Raw genomic sequence first — 17,664 nt, 5'->3', positions numbered from 1 at the left:
ATTCAAATATATGTTGGGAAAATAACATCACGGGGCACAGACTATCCAATAAGTTCTTGGACTGCATTTCAGACAACTTTTTATTTCAGAAGGTTGAAAAAGCTACTGGAGGGAAGCTGTTCTAGACTTGATTTTAACAATAGGGAGGAACTCATTGAGAATTTGAAAGTAGAAGGCAGCTTGGGTGAAAGTGATCATGAAAATCATAGAGTTTGCAATTCTAAGGAAGGGTAGAAGGGAGTACAGCAAAATAGAGACAATGGATTTCAGGAAGGCGGATTTTGGTAAGCTCAGAGAGCTGATAGGTAAAGTCCCATGGGAATCAAGACTGAGGGGAAAAACAACTGAGGAGAGTTGGCGATTTTTCAAAGGGACACCATTAAGGGCCCAAAAGCAAGCTATTCCGCTGGGTAGGAAAGATAGAAAATGTGGCAAAAGACCACTTTGGCTTAACCACGAGATCTTGCATGATCTAAAAAATAAAAAGGAGTCATATAAAAAATGGAAACTAGGTCAGATTACAAAGGATGAATATAGGCAAACAACACAGGAATGCAGGGGCAAGATTAGAAAGGCAAAGGCATAAAATGAGCTCAAACTAGCTATGGGAATAAAGAGAAACAAGAAGACTTTTTATCAATACATTAGAAACAAGAAGAAGACCAAGAACAGGGTAGGCCCACTGCTCAGTGAGGAGGGAGAAATAGTAACAGGAAACTTGGAAATGGCAGAGATGCTTAATGATTTCTTTGTTTTGGTCTTCACCAAGAAGTCTGAAGGAATGCCTAACACAATGAATGCTTATGGGAAGGGGGTAGGTTTAGAAGATAAAGAAAGAACAGGTTAAAAATTAGAAAAGTTAGATGCCTGCAAGTCACCAGGGCCTGATGAAATGCATCCTAGAATACTCAAGGAGCTAACAGAGGAGATATCTGAGCCTCTAGCTATTATCTTTGGAAAATCATGGGAAATGGGAGAGATTCAAAATGACTGGACAAAGGCAAATATAGTGCCCATCTATAAAAAAAGGAAATAAAAACAATCCAGGAAACTACAGACCAGTTAGTTTAACTTCTGTGCCGGGAAGATAATGGAGCAAGTAATTAAGGAAATCATCTGCAGACACTTGGAAGGTGGCAAGGTGATAGGGAGTAGCAAGCATGGATTTGTAAAAAACAAATCGTGTCAAACCAATCTGATAGCTTTCTTTGATAGGATAACGAGTCTTGTGGATAAGGGAGAAGCGGTGGATGTGGTATACCTAGACTTTAGTTAGGCATTTGATACGGTCTTGCCTGGTATTCTTATCGATAAACTAGGCAAATACAATTTAGATAGGGATACTGAGTAGTTATTAATGGTTCCCAATCCTGCTGGAAAGGTAATAACAAGTGGGGTTCCGCAGGGGTCTGTTTTGGGACCGGCTCTGTTCAATATCTTCATCAACGATTTAGATGTTGGCATAGAAAGTACGCTTATTAAGTTTGCAGACGATACCAAACTGGGAGGGATTGTAACTGCTTTGGAGGACAGGGTCATAATTCAAAATGATCTGCACAAATTGGAGAAATGGTCTGAGGTAAACCGGATGAAGTTTAATAAAGGCAAATGCAAAGTGCTCCACTTAGGAAGGAACAATCAGTTTCACACATACAGAATGGGAAGAGACTGTCTAGGAAGGAGTACGGCAGAAAGGGATCTAGGAGTTATAGTGGACCACAAGCTAAATATGAGTCAACAGTGTGATGCTGTTGCAAAAAAAGCAAACGTGATTCTGGGATGCATTAACAGGTGTGTTGTGAGCAAGACATGAGAAGTCATTCTTCCGCTCCACTCTGCGCTGGTTAGGCCTCAACTGGAATATTGTGTCCAGTTCTGGGCACGGCATCTCAAGAAAGATGTGGAGAAATTGGAGAGGGTCAGAAAAGAGCAACAAGAATGATTAAAGGTCTTGAGAACATGACCTGCGAAGGAAGGCTGAAAGAATTGGGTTTGTTTAGTTTGGAAAAGATAAGACTGAGAGGGGACATGATAGCAGTTTTCAGGTATCTAAAAGGGTGTCATCAGGAGGAAGGAGAAAACTTGTTCACCTTAGCCTCTAATGATAGAACAAGAAGCAATGGGCTTAAACTGCAGCAAGGGAGATTTAGGTTCGACATTAGGAAAAAGTTCCTTACTGTCAGGGTAGTTAAACACTGGAATAAATTGCCTAGGGAGGTTGTGGAATCTCCATCTCTGGAGATATTTAAGACTAGGTTAGATAAATGTCTATCAGGGATGGTCTAGATAGTATTTGGTCCTGCCATGAGGGCAGGAGACTGGACTCAATGACCTCTCGAGGTCCCTTCCAGTCCTAGAGTCTATGAATCTATGAATCTAGTCTCCAGGTTGTATTAAGCATCTCTGAGCGCCAATGCTAACCTGCAGCCATCAATGCGGGCCAGCGGCAGCACAAAGGTTCCTCCTTAAACTGAGGGAAATTAAAATACATGTTGCACTTTTATCTCTCTATTTCCACTGGACATTCTGCCTCATGATTCATGAGAGTAGTTCCTTTGAAGGCACCACAATTGCTTGGGTGAATCAGGAAAGTAGGATCTAGCCCTCTGTATTCTTTTCCAATGTAATAGTCCTCTATCTGTTTCATCAGTAACGGATACTTACAGGAGTAGTAGTAGTGAGGCAAGGGGTAGAGAAAGATGATTTCCTTTCACTGAAACACAGCCTTGTATTCCTGTGCTTGAGGCTCCAGAGAGTTCTGGGTGCCACATTCCAGGAAAGATGTGGACAAATTGGAGACAGTCCAGAGAAGAGCAACAAAAATGATTGAAGGTCTAGAAAACATTGACCTGTGAGGAAAGATTGAAACAACTGGATTTGTTTAGTCTGGACAAGAGAAGCCTGAGACGAGACATGGTAACAGTTTTCAATACATAAAAGGTTGTTACAAAGAGGAGGGAGGAAAAACTGTTCTCCTTAACCTCTGAGGTTAAGACAAGAAGCAATGGGCTTAAATTGCAGCAAGGGGGATGTAGGTTGGACATTAGGAAAAACTTCCTAACTGTCAGGGTGGTTAAGCACTGGAATAAATTGCCTAGGGAGGTTGTGGAATCTCCATCACTGGAGATTTTTAAGAGCAGGTTAGACAAACACCTGTCAGATATGATCTGGATAATACTTAGTCCTGCCATGAGTGCAGGGGATTGGACTAGATGACCTCTCAAGGTCCTTTCCAGTCCTATGATTTTATGATTGGAGGGGAATGAATATAGCAACACAGCTTTACTTTGGCCTTACCTACACTATGTTACCGTGTCTGCTCTGGCATTTTTCTAAAAATCTCTCACTGTTGCAGCTCCACCTGCATCAGTGGCTGGAGCGCTGATGTAGACAAGGCACAGATATGGAGGTATTTCACCACTGTGTTGTTTAACCCCGTTCAGAGTAATGCTAAAGAGACCACAGGATGGTCTACACTAGCAGGGCTGTTTCCAGTGAGTCACAGATTTTAAGATCAGAAGGGACAACTGTGATCATCTAGTCTGGCCTCCTGCATAATACAGGACACAGAACCTCACCCAGTGATTCCTACATCAGGCCCATAACTTCTGACTGAGCTAGAGCATATCTTTTAGAAACCACTGGTGAGGCTACACTGATGGTAGCATGACAGTGAGAGACTGTAGGAAAAGGCCTATGCTAGCTTCAGGGAGTCTCGTTTGGGAGATTCCCATTACCTCTCCAACTTCTCCTAGATGTATATCGTTACAATTTAAACAGGGTCTGAGCAGCTATTAAGACCTCAGCTCCATATAAGATGCTGTTGCCTTTGTAAACTATGGCTGTTTAGAAGATACACAATTGATTACCAGTGCGACTGGGTCTGACTGGAGAAAGTGGGGTAGAAGAGGTCTTGGGAGTTTAGTCTCTATCTTCCCTTTGTTAAACAGACAGAGCTTTTATCTGCGTAATGCCCCAGTGACTTATGTTTGAGGTGTGTGTGCTTGTGTTAAAATTGTGTTAAAAACTGCCGAACTGGAATTAATTTGCAAACTGGACACCATCAAATTAGGCCTGAATAAAGACTGGGAGAGGATGGGTCACTACAAAAAGTAATTTTCCCCTCTGCTGATACTCACACCTTCTTATCAACTGTTGGAAATGGGTGACTTCCACCTTAATTGAATTAGCCTCATTAGCACTGGACCCCCCCACACACACTTGGTAAGGCAACTCCCATCTTTTCATGTGCTGTAATATATATATACCCACTTTCTGTATTTTTCACTCCATGCATCTGATGAAGTGGGTTTTAGCCCATGAAATCTTATGCCCAAATAATTTGTTAGTCTCTAAAGTGCCACAAGGACTCCTCATTTGTGTTAAAATAGCCTTTCCGGATTCGATACAATTCCATTCAAGAAAAGAGCCTTCATCTTACCTCATAAAATAACAACCACCACTGTCTATCTCTGTATTCTGCAATTCCATAACTGGAAATTGCTACAGAACCCACCTCTTGCTGCAGTCTGGAATCTAACCCTTCCATTAAGATAACCTTACAAATGTGAACTAAGTGTAAATTGATGCAGTGCTGTCAGCAGACAGCCTGAAACAATAGTTTTGAACTGTAAATGGTCTCAATCATCTCAGTGGATTGGTGACATCACAGTCAAAAGATGACAATTCAAATGTCAACACAGTGAAGTATTTCACAGCTGATCACTTCAGTGATAGCAGGCATCTAATGTGTTTACCCCCCAATCCCAGATTGCCACCCCTTGTCTTCCCAAGTGGTAGAGGATCCAGTTGTCCCCTATCTAGCTGCCAAAACCTCCAGCTTCCTCCCATGTATCTGCTGAATCAGCAGCATATTGAAAACTGAAAAGTAGGGCAGCACAAACACAGGAGCTACTGGACTGATTGAATTATTCATTTTTATAGTTAATTCAAAGCTGCCACCTTTTTAATCTAAATGAAGCTGTCACAGAATTTCCAGTTTGCTGCACCAGAGTGCCATGGAAACTAGGGAATTTGTTATGTTGCTGGTTTAGATTTAATAAGTCACGGTGTCAAATAAATAAAACTTCAACGGAGTTAGTTAAGACAGACCATCCAGCAATACTTAATGCAGTACTATACAGAATATAGCAAAGGAAACATTCATACCAAATCTAAGAGTACGGAAGTGAGGTCGCCTACCTGAGTTCACTTCAGACAAACTCCCTGAAACTCATCTCTTGTAGACTGTTCAGGACAAAGAAAAGTCCTCTCGTGTTTGATTTTATTTTGAATCAATAAGCCAATGATATCTGTACTCAACGTATCACTGCTAGGACCGCGGTTAGCTCTTAATGCTTAGACATTAATCCACACCTTAATGTTTTGCTGAGACATTGATCACAGAACACATCTCCTAGCCTATGTTGTCAAGTACTAAATTTATCAATTACAGAGCACTTATGAGCATCCCTTTTCAATTACACCATTTTGTCCATTACAGCATACATCTATAACAGGCATCTCTTTATATACTATGTATGTTCACGGAAAAGAGACCAAGAACGTGAACTATTGACTGAGGACTTCTTTTCGTGGTATCTGTTTTACATAATTGATAAGCTAAAGACATCAGGTCGACCATCCACTATTTTATCAATTGCAAAAGATATCTATAACCAAGTCACTATGACAAATCATCTGGTAGAATAATTACTGATAAGCTAAAAGCATCCTTCAGACAGATTACAGAAAGCACCTGCCCTAGATCAATTATAAGTAGTTCCTTTCTGGACATCTGGACAGTTCCCTAAGGGTCAAGAGTTTAGAGTACAAAAGACACGCAAGCTACTATTTAATAACACGCTATAGTCCAGCTAAAGGTCAGCTTATTCATAACACACTAGGGTTAGCTAAAGTTCAGAGTACAGAGTGGATAATAACGGACAGGTTTACTAGGACAAAGACATTCATGTATCCAAAAGAAAACACTCTTCAGAGTTCAGCCAGAATCTTTGGCTCACACAAATGATTCGGGGGGGTTTGGTCAAGTAATCATGAGAGTCTGATATAAGAAGAATAATGAAAGATTAATGTTTGCTAACAGTTGCACAGATTAGTTCCAGCTTGTTACAGAGAATGCTATTATTTTTTTTATCATCTTAGTGCCTGGGGATCAACCCAAATCAGGGCCCCATTGTGCTAGCAACTGGGCAAAGAAAGAGTAGTAGACAGTCCCTGCCCTGAAGGCCTTGGGGTCTAATACACATGATAGATACGGGGAGGGGAAAGAGAACATGCAAGCAGAGTGAACAATGTGATGGCAGCAAATATTTAAGTCCACAATTTGTTGGGGTTTGTGGGTTAGTTAGGAGGGGCAAGTGAGAGGGAAAGGCAAGGGAAGGGAGAAGGATGAAGGGGACAGGGCAAGTGAGAGGAGGGAGGGGAGAAAGATCTGAGCTTCAGGCATGGAGTAAAGCTGAGGTGAAGAGACTGAAAGGCAGGGGGCAGGAGGGAGTTGGAGCAAACATCCAGGGTATGTCTAGACACTAGTAGCTGGGAGGGAGGTGTAATTCCTAGCATGGCTAGTCATACATACCCTAGCTTTGCCCAAGCTAGTGCCTAAAAATAGCTGTGTGGCTGTGGCAGCACAGGCAACAGCTTGGACTAGCCACCCAAGTACAATCCCACCCAACCCCCTGGGAACATACTTAGGCGGCTCGTCTAAGCCACTGCCTGTGCTGCTGTGACCACATGGCTATCGTTCAGTGCTAGCTCAAGCAGAGCTAGTGCATGTGTGGCCGCCTGCGCTGGGAATTACGCCTCCCAGGTGCTGTGTAGATGTATTCCCAGTCAGCCCAGAACTGAGAACATTCACAGGGCCTTGATAATACGTTCCTCCTCCCTTGGTGTTCATACCTCAACTGCTGGAAGAGGGCCTCATCATCCCTGACTGAACTAACCTCGTTATCTCCAGACTGTTTCTGGCCTGTATATTTATACCTGCCTCTAGAAATTTCCATTACATGCGTCTGGCGAAGTTGGTATTCACCCACGAAAGCTTATGCTCCAAAACGTCTGCTAGTCTATAAAGTGCCACAGGACTCTTTGTTGCTTTTTACAGTAATAATAGTGTTACACACCTGTGTATATGAAAGGGTGGCCATGTGTCCCTGGTAGCCATGAGTCAGGGACACCCCTTGGTCAGTTTTGCAAAGTCTAGAGTTTGTTCTGGTTTGTATAACCCCAAACAGATGCAGGTCACCTGAAGGAGGCACCAGCCATTTGAACTGGTGACACTGATAGCAGGGCTGGCTGAGCACGTGTACCTCACAGACCACAGGCCTGTCAAATGTTGGCAGCCTGTCTTCCCTCTGTGAGGCATTGTGGCAGCCCTCCTCAGGACACAAAGCCAGAAACTCACTGACTCAGGAAGGACACTGCTGCAAAGGCAACATATGCAGTCACATAGTGAACAAGACTGTGGTCCCCTGAACTACAGGGGATCACAGGATTGTGACAGAACACTGGGAAATATGAAAAGTCATGGAGATGAGAGAGAGAATGAAGCAGAGAGCTTGCAGGATTAAGAGAATGACAAAGCATGTGAGGGGGAGACAGGAGGATGCAGGAGGTTTGAGAGGTAACTGTCAATTTTAGACAAAGTCACAGGTGGTCATGACAATAAAGGCACTAAAGAAATATCAAGTTGGGACATGGCTTTGTATTCCCAAATAACCCTTTCAGTTCCCCTCTTTAGCCCAAAGAATAGGAACAGTGCGTGTGCAGTGATGAATCCTAGACAGAGATGTTATCAGCTGAACCCAGCCCTCCAAACACAGACACTGCCTTTTACCTGAGTGAGAAAGGAAACAGATCATGACCTCTTGACAGAGTTGAAGCTGTGAGCAATTCCTCCAGTCTGGCCATGGAGAGATGTAACCTACCGCTGGCTTCTTACTGAGCCCACGGTTTAAGTCTGCAGTTCTTATGAAGTCTGTCTGTTGTCATAGTCACCCACTGTCATGCAGAAATCCTGAATATCACATCAGGTAGTGCTGTCACAGGAGAATCACAGAATCTAACACAGCATTCTTAACAGAAACTTCTCCATGTAGGTCTTAGGGTTGCGGTGTCCATTAAAATCTGGGTGGCTAAGTCATCTGCAAATGCAAAATCAGACAGGGTGAAATTGGGGGACAGAGTGGTCTGTTGGGTAGACTAGGGGACTTGTTCTGGATTCTTGTGCTCTGCCACGGCCTCAGCATGCCTAATCTTCAACAAGTCACTGAATTCTCCTGTGCCTCGGTTTCCCTACCTAGAAAATGGATCTGACACTGACCTACTATATAGTGGGAGTTACAAGACTAAGGCGTTGTTTCCATGGGAATGTTTTCTGGCATAATTTAAGGTTTGAACTTAAACAGTTAGACCAGTGGGTGGTCTTAGTCCAATATAACAGTCAGGGCTGGTGCAAGTGTGTTTTGCGCCCTAGGCGAAACTTCCACCTTGCGCCTCCCCCCCACACCCAGCAGCTCCCCTCCTCTGCCCTGAGGCCGTAGCAGCTCCCCACCCCCCACCCTCTGCCCTGAGGCACCCCCCTCCCCATCCCAGCTCACCCCTGCTCTGTCTCCACCCCGAGCACGCTGTCGCTGTTTCACTTCTCCCGTCTCTCAGGCTTGCGGCCCCTAAGCTGATTGGCGCCGCAATCTGGGAGGCAGGAGAAGTGAAGCGGCCACCGAGTGCTTGGGCAGGAGGCGGGCCAGGGGTGAGCTGGAGTGAGGAGTTCCCCTGCTGTGCTGCCCCCCTCCTTACTTTGCTGCAGGCGGCCCTCCCTGCGCTCCCCTGCCCTAGCTCCCTCCGCCTACATGCCAGCGGGGACTGGGCCCGAAGATCAGGCCCCCAAGGTCGCTGCCGAAGAAAATGGCACTCCCCAAATCCTAGCACCCTAGGCCACCACCTAGGTCGCCTAAATGGTTGCACCGGCCCTGATAACAGTGGCTTTTCTTGGTTTCCTTACCTTGCTTGGGAAGGAATTTATGCTAAAGGTAAAAAAGCCACTCTTCTCCAGGAGTCTGTCCCCACGGGGATGTTGGTGTCACTAAGCATAACCCTACGTAACCCGGGAGGGTGGAAGGCCACAAGAGTATGGAGCCTTCCTGGTTTTAGGCCTCAGCAGACAAGAGTCCCTCCATGTTTGAACTTTAATCGACCTAAAAGGCCAGGTGTAACAGCTGTTATCAGTTGCAACAGTTCTAACTGGTCTAAAGCAGAAATAATGAGGCTTGTGCACCTTCAGCAGAAGGACAAGATAACTTGCAGAAGGAAAACTTACTAACGAGCTGCCGCGGCCAAGATTACTTAATGCACCTGCGCTTACGTAATTGCTACAGGGGGAGGAAGGAGGAGGAGGGAGGAGAAACGGGGGATTGCTAGTCAGTGAGAAAAGTTCTCATGGATATAAAGGAACAGACTGCTTGTTTTAGGTGTGCTTGATCTGAATCAATCTCCCTGCACCGCTTTGAGATCTCAAATAAACTTGGTTTGCTTCTCCACCCTGGTGTGTTTATTGGCGCGGCACACCAGGCGACGGACCCCTCCGCTGTTGCTTGGCCTCAGGCAGTTATCTGCCGGCAACAGGGATGTAGCTATCCATGAATAACTATAGGGGTAGACCCTTCCTGTTTAGACAAGGCTCTTCCAACCGGCTTTGTGCCCCCCGCCTAAGAGAGGCTATAGGCATGCAAAGAAGGGGTGTTATAAACACTTTGCAGCGGGGTAGCAGCCCTGTTGGTCCCAGGCTATTACAAACACCGTCCTCTGCCCCTTGCCTCGGCTTTACAGCGCCTCTTGGCCTGTCTATGCAATTTCGGGTGATCGCTTCAGCGCCTGCAGATAACTGGGCTCAGGGAGGCGGAGTTACACGCGGACTTTAATCCTGGATTTTGTTTCACGTAACCGAGAACCGTGCTTTGCCAGCACATTGTGGGTGGGGTAACTAAAATGTTCGGCAACTAACGGGTTAAGCAGGGAGGTTTTCCCCCCGGGGGGGTAGCACAAGGCAGCTGCTTTGCACGGGGGCGTTTTGAACCTGTGACATTTCCCTCCCTTCCCCGGGGACAAAGGTAGGAGCCACCTCGGCAGCACCCCACCCTGCCGCTCACCGGCACCTGCTCTCTCCCATTGCTCTCCAGGGGCCGCAGCCTGCTGCTGACACCCGGGGGAGCGGCCAGCGAGCGGGGTCTCGGGGCGCAGGCGGGGCTTGCAGGTTGGGGAGTGTTCAGACCGCCCTCCCGCGGCCACACGCACTGACAGGCGGAAGATTGAGCAACCCGGAGGCACCAAGCCGCTGCTGCGCAACCGGGTTTCTGGTCGGTGACATCGGAGACAAGCCCCAGCTATTGCCCCAGCAGGGCGCGTGAGCCACCACCATGCCTGCGCTGAAAGTCTGCATCGTTGGCTCTGGAAACTGGTGAGTGCCGCCCGGAGCCCGGGACCCGCGGTGGGGCCGCGCCGGCCTCCAGCGTGGTGCTTTCTGTAGCCGCTCGGCGCCCAGCTGCTGGGCTCCGTCCCTTGGGGTGGGAAGGGAGAGGGGATTGCCGCACACGGGGACCCGACAGCGCCTCTCTAGTCCCTTTCCCGGGGGGCTGGGGCCGAGGAGCGGAGACTTCAACCCTTCCATCGTTCAGCTGCACGAGAGATTGTGTCTCATGGCTGGAGTCCGGGGGGCTCGGGGAAGGGAGAGCTCAGTCCGTCAGAGCCAGGCTTCAGCGAGCTCGGCCCCTTCTCCCGGGCACTCCGCAGCCAGCTCCTGACTCCCCTTCTCACGGAGCAGAAGCGAATGATGGTGTTTTACACAAAACCGAGCAATCTGAGTCACCACAAAAAAAGTGACGCCCGGGATGGTTTTACTGGGGGGTGTATGTCCCGGCTGAACATTAAAGCAATTTCTGCCTTTGCAAAGCCACATACTGTCCCATGCTACTGTGAGTCGGGATTAACTCCACTGAAGGCAGTGCAGCTAGTCCCGAAGCAGAAGCCTGTAGCAGAGCAGAATTTGGGTGTATTGAAAAGTCTCCAAACTCCCAGTTATACTGTGAGGCAATGGAGGGGTTTCTACCTGGGTTTTGAGATGACATTCAGGACTGCACATCACCTGAGCATTGGTTGGAAAGAGGCACATACACACACTGGGGCCTGATCCTTTGCCAGGCTGAGTTCATCTTGAGAGGTGCTGAGCTCTCCTAATAGCTGCTAGAGTCAGTCAGTAAAGGGGGCACTCAGGACTTTACAAGAAATTGTTAATATCTCCCAGCCTCGAGCACCCTGGCCCTGGAAGTCAGTGAAATATTTGGGTTGGGGGAAAAAATTAATCTAGGATTGGGCTGTAAATGCCAGAAAAATAGATGGTAATTAAACGATTCCAGTTACAAAACCAGGAACCTGTGGTCCCAAAACATGCCTAGTGAACCGTACAAGATCATTGGTCTTGCTTGGCTCAGAGCTCTGCGCATCTATTCATTTTGTTGCTCTTTCTACCCAACCCCCAGCCTGACCTTCTTGTTTGGCTCATCCACCTGTTAAGTCTCATCTCTCAGACTGTAAGCTCTTTCTAGCAGGGACTGATGTTTGCTAGATGCTTGTACAGTGTCCAGCACAACAGGGACCCAATGTGGTTGGCCTCTAGGGACTGCTGTAATCTAAATGTCAAATAATAATAAACAATGGACATAGTCAGAAAGCCTGTGACTAGTGGAAGAAGCTGTTCTTTACCTTTAGTTTTAGGGTTTTACAGTTGGGTGCTAGGAGAACCCAATGGTAGTCCAGAGGAGAGTTCTTCCTACATCAGGGGTACACACCCATCAGAAGCTGGTGGCTCATGGAAGAGGATCACATGCCGCTAAGACTGGGAGAAAAAAACAATAGAAATATGAAACACCAGGTACTTATTAGTAAGAACTAACAGCATTTTCATGTATACATCTCAAAGCTTTGCAGAGGTGCATCACTATTATCCCTGGTTTTTTTAAGATGAGGAAACTAGGTAGCTACAGAGCTCAAATGGCTTGCCCAAAATCACAAAGTAAGCGGCAGGATTGGGAACAGAATCCAAGTCAGCTGATTCTTCATACAGTGTCCTCTCCACTCGACTGTGCTATGAGGGGAAGCATTGCACATGGCAGATATGTGGCTGATCGAGTAAAATGCATACTGAAACCTAAAGGTAGCAAGTGACTACTCTGAGCCTTGTACCTCTTGGAGGGAGAGGTAAGAGGAGGATTCCATGAGGCTCCAGGAGAGTCTGTAGTGTCTTCCACATGCCCCAGTCCCCAGACTGACTGTGAAACAGGGGCGGCACTAGGTATTTTGCTGCCCCAAGCACAGCAGGCAAGCTGTCTTTGGCAGCTTGCCTGCGGGAGGTCCCCGGTCCCACGGTTTCGGCAGCACGCCTGCAGGAGGTCCACTGAATCCGCAGGACCAGCGGACCCTCCGCAGGCATGCCGCTCTCCCAGTGACCTGCAGAGCGCCTCCCGTGGCTCGCCGCCCCAGGCACGCGCTTGGCGTGCTGGTGCCTGGAGCCACCCCTGCTGTGAAATAACCTCATGCTCACCCATCTTCACATGTACTCTTCTTTCTGTAACTGCCACTGAATGCAAATTAAATTTCTCCTGCTTTGCTATTTAGTACTGTTACCTCTGCCTGCAAATGGCAAGTGCATGCAATTTTCTAGAGGGATTGCCAGGCTCTCTACTCTCCCTTTGGCTTTTTGTTTTTGGTAATTTCCTATACTCCTCAATGAATTATTGCAGAGATCTTTATGTCTCCTACTGGAAGAGAACATGAGGGTCCTGATTCTACAGCTATTATACAACACAATACTTCCATTGACTTCAGAATCTGGATCAGCATATGTGCAGAATTGGGCCTCTGTAAGGAATTATTTTCCCTTCTGTCCCCAGTGAGGGAGCTCAGTCTCCCAAAATATGCGCTCAAAATAATGCACTGGTTCTTTACACAGATTTCAAGAAGTTCTACACTAAAAAGGGACACAAATTTGAGAGCATGGTTCACACTGGGGAAAAATGGGGATTCACTACTAAGGCCCCAGCAATCCCAGAATACCAGACCATTCCTGCTAAAAAGATCGCAGGGAAATAATGTTTACATTTTAAATTTAAATCACTAGGTTTCAGAGTAAACACACTGAGATGAATGGAATTTCAGGGGCAGTCCTTCATAGTTGAGTATTATTATCTGCAGACTTAGTAAGACAGCATTGGATGAGCATTCTGGTCATTATCTTCACAACCATCTTTAAACTGAATGCTTAAATTCTGCAAAAGCTAATGGTGTCCCCAGAGGAGAGTTGAAAGGTGTAGCATCCTACACTGGCACAGTTCAAACCCTGATGGACAGGTCTGAAATCTGATGCTTCTCACCAGTATGTGCACTCATTTTAAAATATTTCTCTGCCTTCCCCACCCTGCTGCTAGAGAACACACAATTTCTTCCCTAAGGTCTTATTTATACTCAGATTTGAAACCATATTTTCTAAAGAACAGTGCATGTATATTCAAGTGCAGATCTCTGAACTGCATAATCAAGTGCAGATCTCAGATTGGGCATTAGGGAAAGGAATGTCTCTCCAAGACACACATTATGTAACATAGCAAAGAATCCTGTGGCACCTTATAGACTAACAGACGTTTTGGAGGATGAGCTTTCGTGTGTGAATACCCACTTCGTCAGATGCACCCACGAAAGCTCATGCTCCAAAACGTCTGTTAGTCTATAAAGTGCCACAGGATTCTTTGCTGCTTTTACAGATCCAGACTAACATGGCTACCCCTCTGATACTTGACATTATGTAACATCTGTATTTTAAAGGAACAGTCTCACCCTAGAGATGACAAGTCAGATTTTGAAAAGTGCCTAAGTAACTGAGAAGCTCAAATCCCATTTTCAATCAATAGGATTTTAGCTCCTAAACACCTAATTCACCTTTGAAAAGGGGACAAGGTGATTTTGAAAATTTAACCTCCCCGCAGCAAAACAAATTACATTGTACATTTTAATACTGATATACTTCCCTACCCTTATATACCAAGGGAATAACATTGTTGCAGCTCCAACTATGGAGGGCTGCCCAGTGTTAAAATTCCAGCCTCTGGCCTAGGCAACCCAAACTACTATCTGGACCCTGAGATTGTGGCAACTGCTTACAATAGGTGCATGTGTGTCACCCTGCCTCTTTATTCACTCTAAATTCTTGTTAATGTGGTCTATTGACTGGAAGGCAGGAAGCCTCAGTTGCACTCACAGCACTGCCAGGAAATTAGTGGCTTCAGGCATATCACTTTGCCACTCTGTGCCTCCAATTATCCACCTGTAAAATGGGGTTATTGATATTTACTCACCTTTGTAACACGCTCTAATATTTATAGAGGAAAATCCCAACATGCTTAGTATTACCAAAGCATTTTAGGGCTGAGCACCACTTGCCCTCAATGGAAGCTGAAGGTTTTCATCAACTTACAGGATCAGGCCAACTCATTTCATCCCCCATCTAGCTCAGGAGCAGAGCAAAGGGTCAGTACGCCTTGTATGTGCTCCTTACATGAAGGGGTGAGGACTAACGCCAGGGCAGCCTTCATTTAACATCATGCCCACACAGAGATTTAAAACAGTATTTGCATTTTCCTTTGAAGTATTTTAGCACCTTTCCCAGGAATCCACTGTTCTCCAGAAAGGTTGATACGGTTTCATATTTCTGTGACAATTCAGCCTTAAACGGGTCCTGGGTTCGTTGCTTCATATGAGTGAATATTGTGCTACCATTCTGCTCTCCCCATTGTTGTGAATCAGGAAGATGTTGAAATGGGCAAGAACATTGCTCTGGAAAGCACTTTGGGTTTGATCCATAACCTACTGAAATCAATAGGTCTCTTTCCTCTAAGTTCAGTGGACTTTGGATTTTGCTTTCCTCCTGGACCAGGGGTAGGCAACCTGTGGCACGTAAGCTGATTTTCAATGGCACTCACACTGCTCGGATCCTGGCCACCAGTCCAGGGGGCTCTGCATTTTAATTTAATTTTAAATGAAGCTTCTTAAACATTTTTAAAACCTTATTTACAACAATAGTTTGGTTATATATTATAGACTTAGAGAAAGAGACTTTCTAAAAATGTTAAAATGTATAACTGGCACGCGAAACCTTAAACTAGAGTGAATAAATGAAGACGTGCACAGCACTTCTGAAAGGTTGACAACCCTGTTCTGGACTAGAAGAGCAGAATATGACTGAACAGCATGGCATGCACACTTCTGTGTGTGTGAGAGATTCAAATCTCTCAGTGGTTCTTTGGATTGTTTAAGCCAGAAGCTAGGTGGTTTAGGGTAGTTGCAGCTGGTGGAAACACATTTTAAAGCAGAAAAAATCATTTTTATTTGTTATTTTTGAGCTTGTCAAAGTTGGAACAGTGTTTCTTTAGAAAGCAGCCATAACAGTGGAACGTTTACCTCTAGCAGACACACCATTCCTCGGTTGCCCTCAAACTAGATATTTAGGTAACAGTTCAGGGATCATTTCTGAGTCTCAGCAAGGCAGTTGACACATGACACAAATGTTTCAACAGCTTCTCTCAGCTGCCCAGTGAGTCACAGTGATCCTTATTATGCCAACAGTACTGGAATCCTTACAGCAGATTTGATTATATAAAGTACCTGCCAAGCCTGAGGAGCAATAAGTTTTGTTAGTTAGTAATGGTTCTGCTATTTGTTTAAAAAATACTGATTAATTTCTAAATTACAGTATCTGGGGGCCTGATCCTCCAAGACGCTGAATGCCTTCCACTCTCAATTTACTTCAGCAGGAGTTTGGGGTGCTCAGTACTTTACAAGACTGAACATTTATTAGTAGAGGAGCGAGTGTCTATTTAATGTAGAGAGGACACACTCGCTCACTCTCGCTGTGAAATGTTACTTGTTTGCCCTGTATAAAACCTCGGTAGATTGTTCCAGTTATACCAGTATAATTAAACCACTATAATTCCACCAATACAACTCCCTGTCTAGACACATTTATTTGGAATAAGAGTGCTTTTTTCCATCTTAGTGTAAACCACTTTCAGAGTGACATAGGCTAAACTGAAAAACACCTCTTATTCCAGAATAAGTGTGTCCACCCACATGAGTTATACCCATATAAACTATAGTAGTTCAAACTCTACCTCACACTGGTATAACTTTCCCATGTACCCAAACCTATAGATTATAAATTGCTCAGGGCAAAGGCTGTCTTTTTGTTCTGTGTTTGTACAAAGCCTCACACAATGGGATCTTCATACATGACTAGAATTCCTGGATGCTACTGCAATTCAGATGAAAGAGAAAGACACTACTCTAATATTAATGAACCATCCTGTTCCTCTGGGGACTGACCCTGCTTCTATTGAAGTTACTGATAGAATTGTCAGTGACTTCAGACAGAACACTGCCATCCAAAAGTTCTACAGTCCACTAATGCTGAGAGCCAGCACTGGAAGCATAGTACTACTATTATTCATCTATCCTAGAAGAACTTGTTTTAAGAATTAGCAGCAAAAACTATTTGTTGTTGATTTTTTTCATAAATTGGGTTTCTGTCAACCCTTTAATTGGTAGCTAATTAAAAAGAACAGCCTTCTATTATCCTTAATAAATTGATCTTTGACCAATAAATGAGGTAAAGCGTTATTTATCTGGGAGTCTCCCTTGGCTTTGTTTGTATTCCTGAACCTTCCCTGCCACTCTCCTGTAGTCTACTAAACACTGGTTTCACAGATAAAGCAATTCTTTCCAAAGGCTGGTTAGTGCTGAACTATGAATTTCATATAGGTTAGGTAGAATAGAGCACCAGTTTTTGAACTCTTTGTTTATGGGCGAGTCTCCCATTAATTCATAGTGAGAATCTTTTCCTGCTGACTGCTGAACACCGCCTCAGATTTTTCTAAAATTGCTTATTTAGTAACCTCGATTCCTTTGTATTCCAGTCTGGTCAGTTTCAAAACTGTGCCCCAGTAGCATCTGAGCACATCAGCTATGAAGGCACTGCTGGAAAAGCAGTCTGGTTCTCTGAGAGCTGCCAGTCCATTGTAAGCTACTAAAAACTTTAAAGAGAGGTTAATGTGCTGGAGCCTATCTTCCAATTTTAAAATGAGCTTGGATTGCTTAAATGCCAGAACAAGCAGTTTCTCTTAATGGTTAGTGCTCCTTACCTGGTATCCGAAATAATCAGCATAATTTTTTTTAATACTTAAGTAATTTTAGATTTGCCTTTGTTGGCCTGATTTGAAAAGATGCCAAGCATCTGTAGTTCCCATTGAACTCAACAGGAGCTGCAGATGCTCAGTAGCTTTGAAAATCAGGCCAACTTTTTATATTACAGTAATGCCCAGAGAGACTCCAGATGAGATCTGAGCCTCTGTATTGTACTTGGTACTGAGTACACATTTGGTAAGAGCCAGTCCCAGCCCCCAAGAGTTTAAGGGCCAATGAAGGATGAGAGGGAGGGGGAGAACATTATTATCCTCATTTTACAGATTGAGAACAGCGAGATTAAATCATTTATCCAGGGTCACAGAGAAGGTGTGTGCCAGAACCAGGAAGCCCCAGTCTCTAAAGTCC

General features: G+C 45.0%; 2 protein-coding genes across 2 annotated transcripts in view; one reads left to right on the top strand and one right to left on the bottom strand.

Moving 5' to 3' along the window:
- Nucleotides 1–7,944, bottom strand: part of OSBPL11 (oxysterol binding protein like 11) — a 91,937-nt gene extending 83,993 nt beyond the window's left edge. The window contains exon 1 of the mRNA XM_030579834.1: nt 7,856–7,944. Within this exon, the coding sequence (XP_030435694.1) occupies nt 7,856–7,929 (74 nt within the window). The 5' untranslated portion in view covers nt 7,930–7,944. The remainder of the gene's footprint in view (nt 1–7,855) is intronic.
- A 2,178-nt stretch (nt 7,945–10,122) lies between these two features.
- LOC115659519 (glycerol-3-phosphate dehydrogenase 1-like protein) overlaps nt 10,123–17,664 on the top strand; it is a 28,133-nt gene continuing 20,591 nt past the window's right edge. Inside the window, exon 1 of the mRNA XM_030579762.1 lies at nt 10,123–10,471. Coding sequence (XP_030435622.1) covers nt 10,431–10,471 — 41 coding nt within the window. The 5' untranslated portion in view covers nt 10,123–10,430. The remainder of the gene's footprint in view (nt 10,472–17,664) is intronic.

This window comes from Gopherus evgoodei, chromosome 11, assembly GCF_007399415.2.
Source record: "Gopherus evgoodei ecotype Sinaloan lineage chromosome 11, rGopEvg1_v1.p, whole genome shotgun sequence".
NCBI lineage: Eukaryota > Metazoa > Chordata > Testudines > Testudinidae > Gopherus > Gopherus evgoodei.
This window is presented reverse-complemented; position numbering and strand designations above follow the sequence as displayed.